Below are 13,474 nucleotides of genomic sequence, written 5' to 3' on the forward strand. Positions count from 1 at the left end.
ACGTATATCTTCATGTCCTGGAAGCTGACTGTGACCGTGGCACAAAAACAAGACACAATCGGATAAATATGATAAATTATGAAAAAGGCTCAGCATTTATTAACCTACATCCATAGCATCACCAATTCCATCCATCATCGCAGTAGTGCCACACACTGCAGGAAAAGATGGATCATTTTTCCCCAGTATCGAAATCTGGATACCTAGTGTTCAAAGTATCATTCATACAACTGTCCTGACCCCGTGACCCCGAAAGATCACCTCTTACTTTTTAACAGAAAAAAACAAAGGTAAAAATAAAACAATATAGATCATATATCAGAAATATCAATAGAATAATTATTATTATAGATTAGTCATAATGGAAGGACAAGTCATTAATGACAAATATATTGGTCATACAGAAAGCTTAGATGATTAGACACATGCCCTGATGTACACTGTATTACCTCTTCAGATGCTTCAGCAACATATTAACACAGAGATTAAAGATACAGTCAAGACACTTTCACCTCAACCTAACTGAAAGGCATTATCCCCACTTTGACATCACTCAAAACCCCACTTGGTTCAGTATAAAAATGTCTAAACTAACCTGATTTTAATTCTTAACAGATCTATAACCCTCCAAACAGCAGCAAGACCCCGATGGTATGTCAGCCCTTGTTACCAACAGAGTCCCCTCCTCCACCACTTTCCTGTTAATAGTCGATGCTGCGGACGGCGGCGATGGTGGAGGCCAGTCGGCGTGGCAGCGGTTTGGCGGTCTGTCTGTAGCTTTCAGGTTTGGCCCTTAGCAGAGTGACTATGTGCTGCAGGGTGCGGGACGGCTGCAGGCCCAGAGCATCCATCACGTTGCTCAGATAGTCTGTGGAGCAGGTTCATGAAACACATTCATTAAACTTAGAACTGAGAAACATTGTTTCTTTGAAAAGGGAAAGTTTGGGTTGCATCAGGTACTGACGCACAGTCACCGTTCACTCTCAGGGTTAGGGTTCACTCTAAAAACTACACCTGCTTACATCCACAGTATCTTCAGAATATGTCCATGGCTTTGTCTCATGGTCAGACACTGACGCGACAATCACGCGATAAAATATCAGCAAATGTTAAAACGTTGATCAGTGTTTGTCAGACCTGGAAAAGATGTTCTCAAATGTCTTGTTTTGTCCACAAAACCAAAATGATTTAGTTTTAATGATTTCTTCGTGATGTGGAGCAAAGAAACGAAGAAAATATTCACATTTAAGAAGCTGAAACAATCAGAAGGTTTGTTTTAATCATGAAAAAAAGCTTCAAACCAATTAATTTAGTAATCATTAATAATCGATTCATCGAGTAATTGTTTCCGCTCTAATCTAATGACTTTCTGGCCTAACCCTAAATACGTTCCGAGAAAGAAATGGTCAGTGAGCTTCATCTAGCTGTATTTACTGCTCTGACACAGAGAGAGAGAGAAGCACCGTGACCACACAAACTACACAGTCACAGTGGCAGATGTGCAGTGCAGCTGACCGTGTGTGGAACAATCACTCCTCTATATTGTTCATTCAAGTTAAAATAGTGATATCTAGCTTCTTCTCTCAATGGCTTGAGTTAGTTTTCATTGCAGAACAATCTCCACACATAAGAAAAGGTTGATGATAGGGACAGTGAATGCCAACACAAGAGAGGTGGGGCCTACGACATCACTGTTTTCCCAAAGTAGCGTATTCGTTGTCTATATGAAAACACAAGCCACGCCATTTCCATGTGGATGAAACACCAAAACAACAACAAACAAATATGCAGATTCATCTACACTCGTTTCAATGTGGACAGGCTGGTTCTTAGAAAAGGGGGTGGTGATACAACCACATGTAAAATTCCTTTAATGACGCTGTTTGCTTTCACCAAAAGAGGGCAAGATTCTGTTCAACTGTACCTATATCTGTGGCCAGCTGTTTGGTGGAGTGGGCACTCAGTTTGGGGATGAGCAGAATGGCATCACAGTACGTCTGCATGGTTGCCCGGGCAATGGAGCCCAGCCAATAGTCTGCTGTGTTGTCCAGCTCAGGAAGGTCATCACCTGGAAGAGATAGCAGGTGATGTTTTATCACTTAAGGGACATAAGTGAGCCAAAAGGTCAACATCCCAAAAACCCATGGTAAGAGAAACTTGTGCTATCACCTCAACTGCCTTTGTTCAGTAATACTTTATTAATCCCCTTAGGGAAATTATTCTCTGCATTTTGACCCATCCTAGAATTAGGAGCAGTGGGCTGCCACACTGAGTAGCGCCGGGGGAGCAATGGGGGTTGGGTACCTTGCTCAGGGGTACCCCAGCCCTTTCGACCTGGTGGGGACTTGAACCGGCGACTTTCCGGTTACAAGCCAAGTTCCCTTTCCACTTGGCCACAGGCTGCCCTTTCTTAGTTTAATATGGTATGGAAGTTACATTTCTATGCATATACACTTTTAGTGAGGTCAATAACCTTGTTCTGGTGGGAAAGGCAGCTTCCCAGCATGTAAGGCCATTTCTAAAGCTGGATCCTCCTGGGTCACAAATGGCTCCAGATGGAGTGGTAGAGACATCAAGTACTGACCTATCTGGAAGAGAAAAATATGAAAAGAATAGTGTTTAATACACCCGATATTGATCTGTACTGACTTAACTTACATTTAGATACAGTCTAACTTACATTTGTAATGTATTCTTGTGGAGACAGGCTGAAAGTAGGCAGGTCCTCTGTGTAGCTCTCTCCAAAACCAGGCTCCTCTTGACTCTAATCACAAACGCGGTATTTAAAAATAGATACAAACAGTGCTCTCATGCTCACTCACACTGACAATCCAACATGCAAACTGCACTCAAAGCGTATCATCTGCATGTGAAATCTGCTAAGACAGACACATGACACCTCCATCACCTCCATCTTGGAGACGAGACACAGCTGGTGTTTGATCTGCAGGAAGACGGAGTCGAACGCCAGCTGGTTGGCCTGCTGGTTGAGTCTGGTCAGAGCTGCTCTGGGTTCAGTAAACAGGCTGGAGTTTCCTGTGCCCTTCTCCTGTGAGACCAGAGAAAGAAATACACAGCTGCAGAGGATCCCTGATAACATGTCTGTTCACTCCAGGAGAAACTTTTCACTTCTGGACATCCTGCTCAGCTCCATACCTTTAATGAGTAGAGGACCTCCATCAGGCTGTTATATTCAGCCATATTGCCCCTCTGCAGGTAGTTATATTCCTGCCAGGGATTCTTGGTGGCGCTCTTCCTCTCGGTGCAGCTGACCTCCTGGATGCCTGCCAGACTGCGGGGGCTGTACGAATCTGACAAGTACTTACCTGCTGTACTCAGGATCCTACAAGAGAGAGTAAAGATATCATAAAGATCATACATTTGCTTAACAATCATTTCTAATAAAAAAAATGAAAAAAAATGGAATGATGGATCACAAATTGAGCAGAAGGCCCAAAGGTCAGCAGTTTGACCCCAGTAGTACGCATGCCACTGATGTGTGGGGAGTGTGAAACTGCTTGAATTGCTGTGCAAAACTGCAGAAGCAAAATCATTAACCATTTACTTGAACTATGAAAAATTCTCTTACTTGTTTGAGAGCTGTTGCTCAAAGGCTCCACATTGTCTTAGTAACTCACCACAGGTGGCAATAATCCTGCAAAACACAACAGAGAAACATCTCTTACTGTGTCAAACACACAAGGGGGAGTGAGCAGTTTGGAACAGGTAGCTGTCACTCAAATGGGTTGGCGTCTTGATTTTAAGTAGAAATGAGAATGGACCTGACTGAGTTCTGGAAGGCTGTCCAGTCCTCCTGAAATACGGACGAATTTGGGGTGTCCTCCAGTTTACACTTTTTCCTGATTGACTGCAGAGTTATGGAGAAGTCAGATACATACCTGAGGGAAAAAAAGCACAATATTAAAACTAGCAATTTACAATCAATTTAAGTCAGCTTAATCTACTGTAAAAAATGAAACAGAGCATTTGTACCAACAAAGAAAAAGAACCGTGTATTGTATTTGAGTGCAAAGATATTTTACTTGGAGAAAAGGGCTTTGAGTGCTTTAAGGAGGCCACACACGGCCAGTCCTTCACTCAGTTTGACACAGCGGTCCACAGCACCACTGGCCAGGCCAAACAACTTGCTGACAGAGTGGCTCAACTCTTCCGCACAATCAATGACTTCCCCGCGTTCCTAAAGAAAAGACAGAATGCAAAGTGTATTAGTTTTAGACGTTTCTTTTAGCTGGTGGCTACTTGGTGGCATGTCGATTTCTGCCCTCCATTTACTTCAAAATATTTGATCCTTTGAGCTGACAGAGCATAAATTCTGTCCCCTGATCCATCCAAAAATGCACCGGTGTAAATTTCTCCACATACTTCTCACTGTTTTGCCATTCACCCATTCACACACACACTTCCATGCAGCACCCATGGACACATCGGCATGTAGACTAGCGGACAACCTTCCAGTTGAAAGACAACTTGCTCTAGCTCTGTGCTTCAGTTGCCCCTTTACCACAGTCTTTGAATGCATCTAAGTAGCAACACCCTGTGTACGCTCATGTGCTGGTGTTTGGAATATTTGACGAACAACATCTGCAAATATTCAAATAGCATTTTTGCAATATATATATGCCCATGCCCATTCCCACTTCAAGGCCCCCTTAACACCTGGCATTAAAATGCTTTTTCTGTGATCAGATTGCAATCGGATAGCACATGACCACTTTTAAGTATAGGTGTAATACATCTGAGGACGGGTTGTTATCTGATCTGCCAAACCCTTTCGGGAGGTGATTGGCGACGCATTGAGACCACAATGAACATTGTCTCTGACGCGTCTCCACTCGGCCCGCAACAACTATGTGAGCGGAAATTGCTCATTGGTGGCTCCGTGCACAGCTTACGTGAAAGCAGTAAGAAAACGCATTTTTCCACTTCTTCCCCCTGCGTCAACAAGCAAAGAGGAGTCCATATGGGTATATGCAGGAATCCTGATTTAATTTCAATACTTTTTCGAGACCTCCTCAAAATATTTTAAGACCTTATCACCACTTCAAGCTGTAATCAGCAACACATATTTAACTTAGTTTGCAATTAAATCTGTAGAGCACAACCATAAAAAGGAACTCATAAGCTGGAAAGGAACAAAACTTGTACAGTGTTGATGCCCATCAAGGCGATGCTTATCTTCTTTCTGCAATATATACAAAAAGCTCTCAGCAACAGGCTTCAACCATTGCTGAAATTCAGGGATCTCCAACACGGAGGAGAACATTTAGTCCTTCCACCAGGTCTAACCACCACATGCATATTTTTAGAAGTCAAAATCTGTGGACAAAATTGAATACCTCATGAAACCACGATCAAGACTTTTTAATACTTTTTAAGGGTCTTAATTTTCCCAAAATGGATTTATCAACTTTTAATACTTTTTAAGACCCCACGGACACCCTGTAATAGCAGGACTTCACGTGCAGCTTACATTGTTGTTGATATGGTAGCAGGTGTAAATGCATGTGGTAAAGCACCATCCAATTGCGATCTGATCATAGAAAAACCATTCTAATGCCAGGTGTAAAGGGGGCCCTACTGTTAAACTGTGTCTAACATTTCCTGCTTCCTACAGGTAAATGGCCACAAAACCACCGTCTGGCCGCTGTTTTTCAGCTGTGGGCAAAGAATCTGCCGCAAGTTGGTGGCTTTGAACGGCTTTAAGTGCTCCCGAGTACTTGAGTACTGGTGTGAGAACATCTCTTTCAAGAAGAAAAGAGTCTGGATCCTAGATTTGCAGCAGTGGTCTCACTACGTCACAAACAAACCACATCAGAGGCATGAATCAGGGGCTAGAACTCCACAAAAACGTGGTCTTATCAGCTTGTAAGTTTATGGTAGTTAGCCATATTGTTGGCAGCAGTTTAATTTTGTGTGTGTGTGTGTGTGTATTACCAAAGGTACAGCACTGATCTGGATGAGGAGATGAGCTTCCTCTAGACCTCCGTACTGTAGTTGATAGAGTTTATAGGGGTCGTAAAGGGCACAGACAAGCTCATTCACTTTCAGCAGGTTATTCTTACCTGAAGAAGAAGAAGAAGGAGTAAAAGGGTTAACTTGAAACCTGTCTCACACCCACAATCAATATTTAGTTTCTATGTTTTGGTTTGGTCATTTCTTGGAGTGACAAACCCAGGTGTGGCAGCATGGCGGCCTCCAGGCTGTGTGCAAAGCTGGACGTGGTTTGGTACAGTTCTAACAGGGTGTTGAGACGCTGCTCTTGACCTGTCCGCTCCATGGTTGTGCTCAGGCACAAAGAGATGGACGGCACCATAGCCCCCAGAGTCTGGATGAGCAGCACTGTCACCACCTCATAAGGATTCTTGAACACCTGGTGGATGTTAACAGTTCAGGTTAGGTTCTGTGTCCCTCTCTGAATGATTACTGATGGAACTTGTTACTGAATTATAACTGATGAAGTGTAGTTTCAGACCTGGCTGCTCCACTGCAGCTGAGTGTGCCATGTGGACACTAAAGTGTCGTAGAACTCGGACAGCTGCTGATTCAGACTGAGCTCACTCTGAGTAAGATCCTGCCATATGTTCACCAGCTGACCCTGCACATGCCAAAACAAGCAATTCATTCAAAAACAGATATTAGAGAAAGCCTCCACCTTATTTACATACAATTATAAGATAATTGTTATTTATTTAACTAATGTCAGGGAGATAACCAACCTTATGACACTTATAGTAGTAGGCAAGAAGCTGTGGCATTCTGTCTATCTCAGTGAAGACTTTAACAAACAGCTTGGCTTGGTCTGCAGAGATACACATGTACAAATGAGTGTACTTGGTGTACACACACGCACAGGAAACAGTAAACAAATGAGTGGAAGTTGGGATAAATCACAGGTGTTTACCTATAGACATGGAGTTAAAGGTTGCTACTATTTGTGGGCTGGCCAGAGCCTCCAATCTGTTTTTCAGAGCCTCCAGGTGGACACACTTCTCAGAGTAGTCAGGTGTGTCCACCAGCATGGCCAGGCTGCTCTGCATGCTGGTCAGCTTGGAGGAGATCACTGCAAGATCCTAGAAGAATAAAGTATCTAGGGTCAGATTTAAATCCACAGGGGCAGTTTACAGTGTTGGGTTAGGTTAGGTTTTGGAGAACAGTAAAAAAAAAAAAAAGACCCTGGAGTCTGTGATGACTTCATTTGAATAAATTTATTTGAAAATACTTGGCCAAGTAGAACGGAGGCATCATAAAGACAGGCATGTGCACAGCCTGACTCTACCTCCAATTCTGAAGATCACCGCACAAGATGACACATAATAATCTAATGACCGTGAACATATTTCATTAGAATCATGGAGACACAAAGTCTATGTGGAATAATCAGCTTTGTTAGTTGTGTTGGTGTTTGACATGAATTTGTCACTTTCCCAGTTCTTTGCCGAGTGATCACTTTCGTTTTTTGACTAATCCTGACCCTAACACTCAGGCTAAGCCTGTGTAGTACAATAGCTACTTTCCTTTTTTCAATGACCGAGAACGAGAAGGGAATACTGGATTTGCAAGAGTGTTATTGATGTAGATAAGTGAAATAGGGCTGCAACAACTAATCATTCAAAATCGATTATTAAAATAGTTGGCAACTAATTTAAAATCAATAATCGATTAGTTGGGTCTACGTTATTACACGTACAGTTGCTACGCCCTAATGTGGGGCAGTAAGCCAACCAAAGCCGTGGCAAGTATGCGCCATTAAGCTGGATGCCGACCGCTGTAAAAGAAGAAGAAGAAGAAAAAGAGAACCAATGTAAATTCGTAGTAAGTTAATTTTATCTGATTAATTATCGATTAATCGGAAAAATAATCGACAGTTTAATGGATTATCAAAATAATCGTTAGCTGCGGCCCTAAAGTGAAATACCAAATGGTGTCAAAACAGGGGCTTTTATTCTGAAAATAGACCGAATGCTTTAATGTTGCATCAGGGTTTGACTTCCGGGTCCTGCTCATGCCAAATTCTGCTGAATTGAAGCCTTGTCCATCATCTGGCAAAAACAGAACTCTTGCATATTCTCTGTGTATGAGACGGACTAGCGGAGCAAGGACACAGCTGGTACATGACGCGAATGTCGTCGGTGGAAGCTGACACATTTACAAAAGTGGACTCACTTCTGATGCAGCAACGGAGACGCAGCACATACGCATTCAGTGGAATCCCGGGGTAACACTAACAACTGGACTTTCAACTAGCAATGGTTCTGTGTTCATGATAAATAATGTTTAATAGTGCTTAACACTGACCGAGGATTATGTCTTTCCCTCAGTTTGTTCACCCTAGATGAGGTTTGAGACCCTTCTCTTCAAGTAAAAAAATATGTATACCTTAGTATACACCCAGTTTGGTTACATAAATTGCAACAATAACAAATTAATTCCCTATCCTGATTTTCATTCTGGGAATATTTATACAGATATGAACCAAGGGCAGACGGTACCAGGCCCAAAGGTACAAAAGGCTTTACAAAAACACACAATGTTAAGTCCTGTGGCTTCAGGCCTTAAATTATACCTGTGTTTTGAAGGTCTCCTCAATGTCTGCACTCAGTGTGCTCCATTTGTCTGCCTCCTGTAGGGCCTCAGCTGCCAGCTGCATGTGGCTCTTCACCTGATCTATCTCCACCAAAACCTGGTGAACACAATCCAAGAAGATATACACATAAATGGTCATGCCTAAGAAGATCTTCAAATCAAGCTGTACATGAGCTGCCAGGCTTTGAGTACATGCTGCTGTTGTGTAGGTGATGCACACACAGGTACTGTGGTATTTAAAACAGGTAATCAGGTAAAGGGAATAAGAATTTTGGATGGCACAGTTTCCTCAAACATTTATGGGCCACTGTTATTTTGTTATATTCTTATGAGCTCATATTTCAAACATACATGCACTAGCATTTTAATAACATGCAAGATTAATATTTGCACAACCACAGGTTAGAAGTTAATGATTTGTTTAACAGTTGGTGTAGATATGAACCTTTGTTTTAACTATGTAAATACAAAGTGTGTGGTATGAAAGCACAGGAAAGGGTGAAACACCTGCATTGACTTCACAGTGTCCTGCTCAAATTTCTTGATGTCTTCTTTGACCAGGACCATTTGATCCTTGAGGAAGGAAGCCTCCTGTTTCACAGCCTCCACATCCCGCAGCACCCTGGGCATGTTTTGGAGGGCCTGGTTACTGCTCTCTGCAAACACAAACACAGCAGTGCATCAGTTAATGAAGGAAAAGACAAGAACATTATGACTTTTAGGACATTATAATGTATATTCCACACTCCACAAGCGCAATCTCAAATGAGTCATTATATGGAATTCTCTTTGATGTTGGTTTTACAAAAAATAAATTGGAAACAGTTTGGCAAACTGTACAGGCTGGTGATTTCTGTCGTGCTTATACTTGTCGTATCGTCGTATTTTGTTAAATTGAGTTGTTGATTCAACAGATTGATTGCAGTTTCCCGTTTATTATTTCGACTGTAGGAGGTGTTTACTGTTTACATTTATTATGTTTACTCCAAGGATAGATCCTCAAGTGGATCATCAGGAAGTACCCTGAAGATCAATACTGTTAAGACTAAATCTATGCAAATTATCCATGCAAATGCAAATGAACTCACTGAAAAAAATCTAAATTAATTAAATCAATTAATACAATAGATATATTAGACAGATAATATATTTTTTCTCCATTAGAACACATCATTTCAAACCCCTGGTTACAGAGAAGAATGTTTTGTAAAGAACATCTCCCTACAAAATTTTAAATAGTGATGGTTTTATTTAGAAATGTAAAATCTGTTGTGTAGACCAGTGGTTCTCAAAGTGAAGTCAGGGATTCTTGGGTGTCTGGAAAACAATTAGCAATAAATGATTCTTCATCAGTGACGACACTGGGTGAGGAAATTTTCAGACTTCTGAATGCTTTCATGACTTAAAATATATGCTGGGATTATGTGGCAGTGATCACAAACCGAAAGAGTGGAATTAATGCATGGATTACATCTGTCAACATGAAGACTATTAATGCAGTACCAGCATCTCAGGCTTTAACATCATGTTCATAGCACATTGCCTTGCATATGCTCTCTCTATTAGCAAGACTGTCTTGATGCATGCGGAAGCAGCTCGTTTAGCGATATATCGCTTGCACTTCTTATGCAAACAAAGTCAAAGTTGACATTGCACACACCTGCCAAGTTTGAAGCCTGTCAAGTGACCCGTTTGTCAAGTCAAGGACACCCTCGTAGCTATACAGGAAGATGATGCTGGACATAACACATTGCTGTTTTACACAGAGACGTTAAGCTGTGTTTGTACAGTACAGTATGTATTTTTTTGCATTTACAATAGGAATAGTACCAAGATACCTTTGGCACCATGTACTGCTCTTTTACTACTTTTAAAAAACACACTGTGTATATATACTTATATTGTTATATTTTTAATTTCTAATTTGTAATAGTTTGTATTTCGAGTGAATGTTTGTTATGCACCAACGACAGCAGAACAAATTCCCTGTATGTGTAAAATCGTACTAGGCAATAAAGCTTTTTCTGATTCTGATTCCCTTGATGTACAATTCCAAATTGTACCATACTGAGATGGAAACACATAATTAGAGTTAATGTGAGTGAGAAACACACACAAATGCAGAAATAGCAGTTTCAGAATAATACAAAAAAAAAACTAAACCACAAAATATAAAATACCAGAATATAGTGTGTGGTACTTTTATGTTCCTAGTTTAGTTTCAAACATTACCAACAGTAATTGAACATGACAAGTAAGACACTGGCGCTGTGTGGACACATTAAATACAGGAAGCTAGTTTACATTTACTGACTGACCCTCAATGGCATTATTGACTTCCTGGATGAACAGTTGAAGTTTCATGACCAGTGTGGCTGCGTGTGTGTCGGCTTTCCCCGGTGCGTCCTTCTGTACCACATTGAAGGCGCCGTTCACCCACTCTTTCACATCAAAATCATCGTCCAGGAACTTAGAGAAATCCATCTGTGCCTCTCACTCGTTCACCGGAGCAAAATCCGGCGCGGTGTCCAGTCCAACAACAACTCCGCTGCCGCAGTCTGTGTCATCGACCCATTGCTAACGGTAGCTAATTTTTCCCAAATAGTGGCTTCGACACGAATATAAAATAAATAGCCCAGGAAAATGAAATTATCATTACAACTAGATATAGTTCCAACAAGGCGACTGCTTCCTCCAGAGTTATATTTGAATGTCTAGGATTTTAAAAAGATATAAGTCCAAACACATTTCTACGATTGATGCGACTAGTGCAATAGATGCTTGACAACAACTTCCTCTTGGTGCTTCCTATTTACCTTCCGCGGAAACAAGCACCAGAGCAACTAAACGTTCCGCCGAATTAAACGTGCGGTAACATTAAGAGCACCTCAACAATAAAAGTGGACAATATGTATAATAATATTGAAATATCCCAATTTAATACAACCATATAATACTATAATACTGAACAAATACACAAACTTCACATTGGCATATAGTGTTTCCCAAAGTGTGGGTTGTGGCCCACTGGTGGGCCTTGGAGGTGCACTTCAGAAAGGGCTATAAAATTCTCTCATTTACCGAATTCTTTATAAAAATCCAGTGTATGCATTGTTCTGGGGAGGAAGAAAAAAGATGCAATTACTCAATTATCACTAACTTTAATTAGAATTTGTTATTTCTGCACACACACTAGTGATAAATTACTTCATATAACTAATCCTTTTTACACAATAGTGAACACACACAAACCGGGCACAGGAGCAGTGGGCAGCACTTTTGACATTTTAATATTTCAAAAGCACAGACAAATATTTTTCAGAATTTTTGCATTTTATTTTTGAAACAACTATTAAATTATTAAGAAAATATCTGACAAATTCAAACATAATGAAATACATTGTAGTTTGGGTTAACTTTTATTAAGATCATGATTATTTAACATAAATTGAAATTTAAAAATACTGTCCCTATTACAACATTTTTACAGGGAACTAGTCATTTTAATGGATATATCAATGCACTTATATTCAATGCACTTTTTACCTTTATTACTATGACTACAATTTAGCATGCAAAAAAAAATAAAAGTATGCAAAATGAATGTAATATAAATATATACCAAGTCTTTCACATAATACAAAAAGTTAGTAACCACTTAAATTACACACATTTGGCTGTGTACCTAGTTTATGATGACCTAAAAAGTTGCCATTCTGATATATGTGGGTGGAATAATAGTTCAAAATAAATAATTCAAAAAAAGTATTAATTAATTAATTATTTATTTTGAATGTATTACCTGTTTACATTTGGATGCCTTAGTTTTGCTATTCATTCCACTTTTCAGTAATATTGAAAGCATTTCATAACTGTTTACTTTTTCAATGAAGTAAGTAGAATGTCCTCCACCCAGTTGTGCACTATTTTGAGTTATTTCATATAATGTACATATACATATGTTTGTATTTGTTATTTATTTTTGGTACATTGCTTTACATATAACAACAGCATCGTGTTATTTTTATTGATCTTATTTATGAACATAGTATCTACAATAACATTTGATTGGTGGCTAGACTCACTTCGTCCCACAGCAACATTTAAATAGTTTAGATTTGTGCAAACTGTTTCCGTTAATAATTTATTACATTACATTACATTACATTACATGTCATTTAGCAGACGCTTTGATCCAATGCGACTTACAAGAAGTGTCCATTTCATTATAATATTCTGATTTATCATAAATAATTGAACATGCACATGAATTTTAAGTTCTGTTAAAAAGGGGTGGAGATGGGGTCCAAATTCTTTGAGTATTTAAAATGTACTTGAAAGTAACGCAATAGTTACTTTCCCTAGTAACAAGTTACACTTATAATTTGTAACTCAGTAACTAATTCAGTTACTTCTTGGGAGAACTGTAACTAATTACTTTTTAAAAGTAACATTTCCAACGCTGCTCCTGGCACACAAACAATGTGATGTGTCTCTTGAGGGTTATTCATTATTATTGTTGTTATGTTCATGTGTGTCTTTAGTCCGTTGGCTATTTGACTTTTACCTTTCACACTAACTGTATCTAACCTCAGCAGTATGATGCACATTTTCTTGTAGACTAAAACAAAAAAAACGTTAACGTGAAAGTGCAGGATTTCTCTCTTTGTTCACAAATTAGAGAACAAAGGTCAAAGGTCATAAAGTCTATGTAAGGTCATGAACATGGATGGATCATCTGTAAACTCCCTCTTCTTCAGCCAGGTCACTTTCCCCCTCATTCATCTGAGCAGCGCCACCGTAAGGAGACATGAAGTAGTGGCGCCCGGTGAGTGAAACTTAGTGCCTTTATTTATTAATTAAAATATTG

The 13,474-nt window shown here is 39.9% G+C and overlaps 1 protein-coding gene across 1 annotated transcript; it reads right to left on the reverse strand.

The window, feature by feature from the left end:
* Positions 1-72: 72 nt before the first annotated feature.
* Positions 73-11,415, reverse strand: cog7 (component of oligomeric golgi complex 7). Its single transcript, XM_058622040.1, has 17 exons — positions 10,923-11,415; positions 9,112-9,260; positions 8,585-8,701; positions 6,923-7,091; positions 6,738-6,820; positions 6,494-6,616; positions 6,193-6,391; positions 5,956-6,083; positions 4,044-4,198; positions 3,783-3,899; positions 3,590-3,655; positions 3,157-3,343; positions 2,909-3,049; positions 2,681-2,764; positions 2,474-2,588; positions 1,925-2,068; positions 73-868 (listed from the first exon to the last, which is right to left on the reverse strand). The coding sequence occupies exons 1-17, from the start codon at positions 11,086-11,088 to the stop codon at positions 702-704; spliced, it is 2,310 nt and encodes a 769-aa protein (XP_058478023.1). The 5' UTR covers positions 11,089-11,415; the 3' UTR covers positions 73-701.
* Positions 11,416-13,474: the final 2,059 nt, after the last annotated feature.

The sequence above is a fragment of the Solea solea genome, chromosome 21 (genome assembly GCF_958295425.1).
Source record: "Solea solea chromosome 21, fSolSol10.1, whole genome shotgun sequence".
NCBI classification, from domain to species: Eukaryota; Metazoa; Chordata; class Actinopteri; order Pleuronectiformes; family Soleidae; genus Solea; species Solea solea.

Coding starts and splice junctions, on each gene's coding strand:
- cog7 (XM_058622040.1), bottom strand. CDS start 11,088: ATGGATTTCTCTAAGTTCCTGGACGATGATTTTGATGTGAAAGAGTGG. Junction 3,344..3,589: donor GAGCAACAGCTCTCAAACAA/GTAAGAGAATTT, acceptor TCTCTCTTGTAG/GATCCTGAGTACAGCAGGTA. Junction 3,050..3,156: donor AGGTCCTCTACTCATTAAAG/GTATGGAGCTGA, acceptor CTGGTCTCACAG/GAGAAGGGCACAGGAAACTC.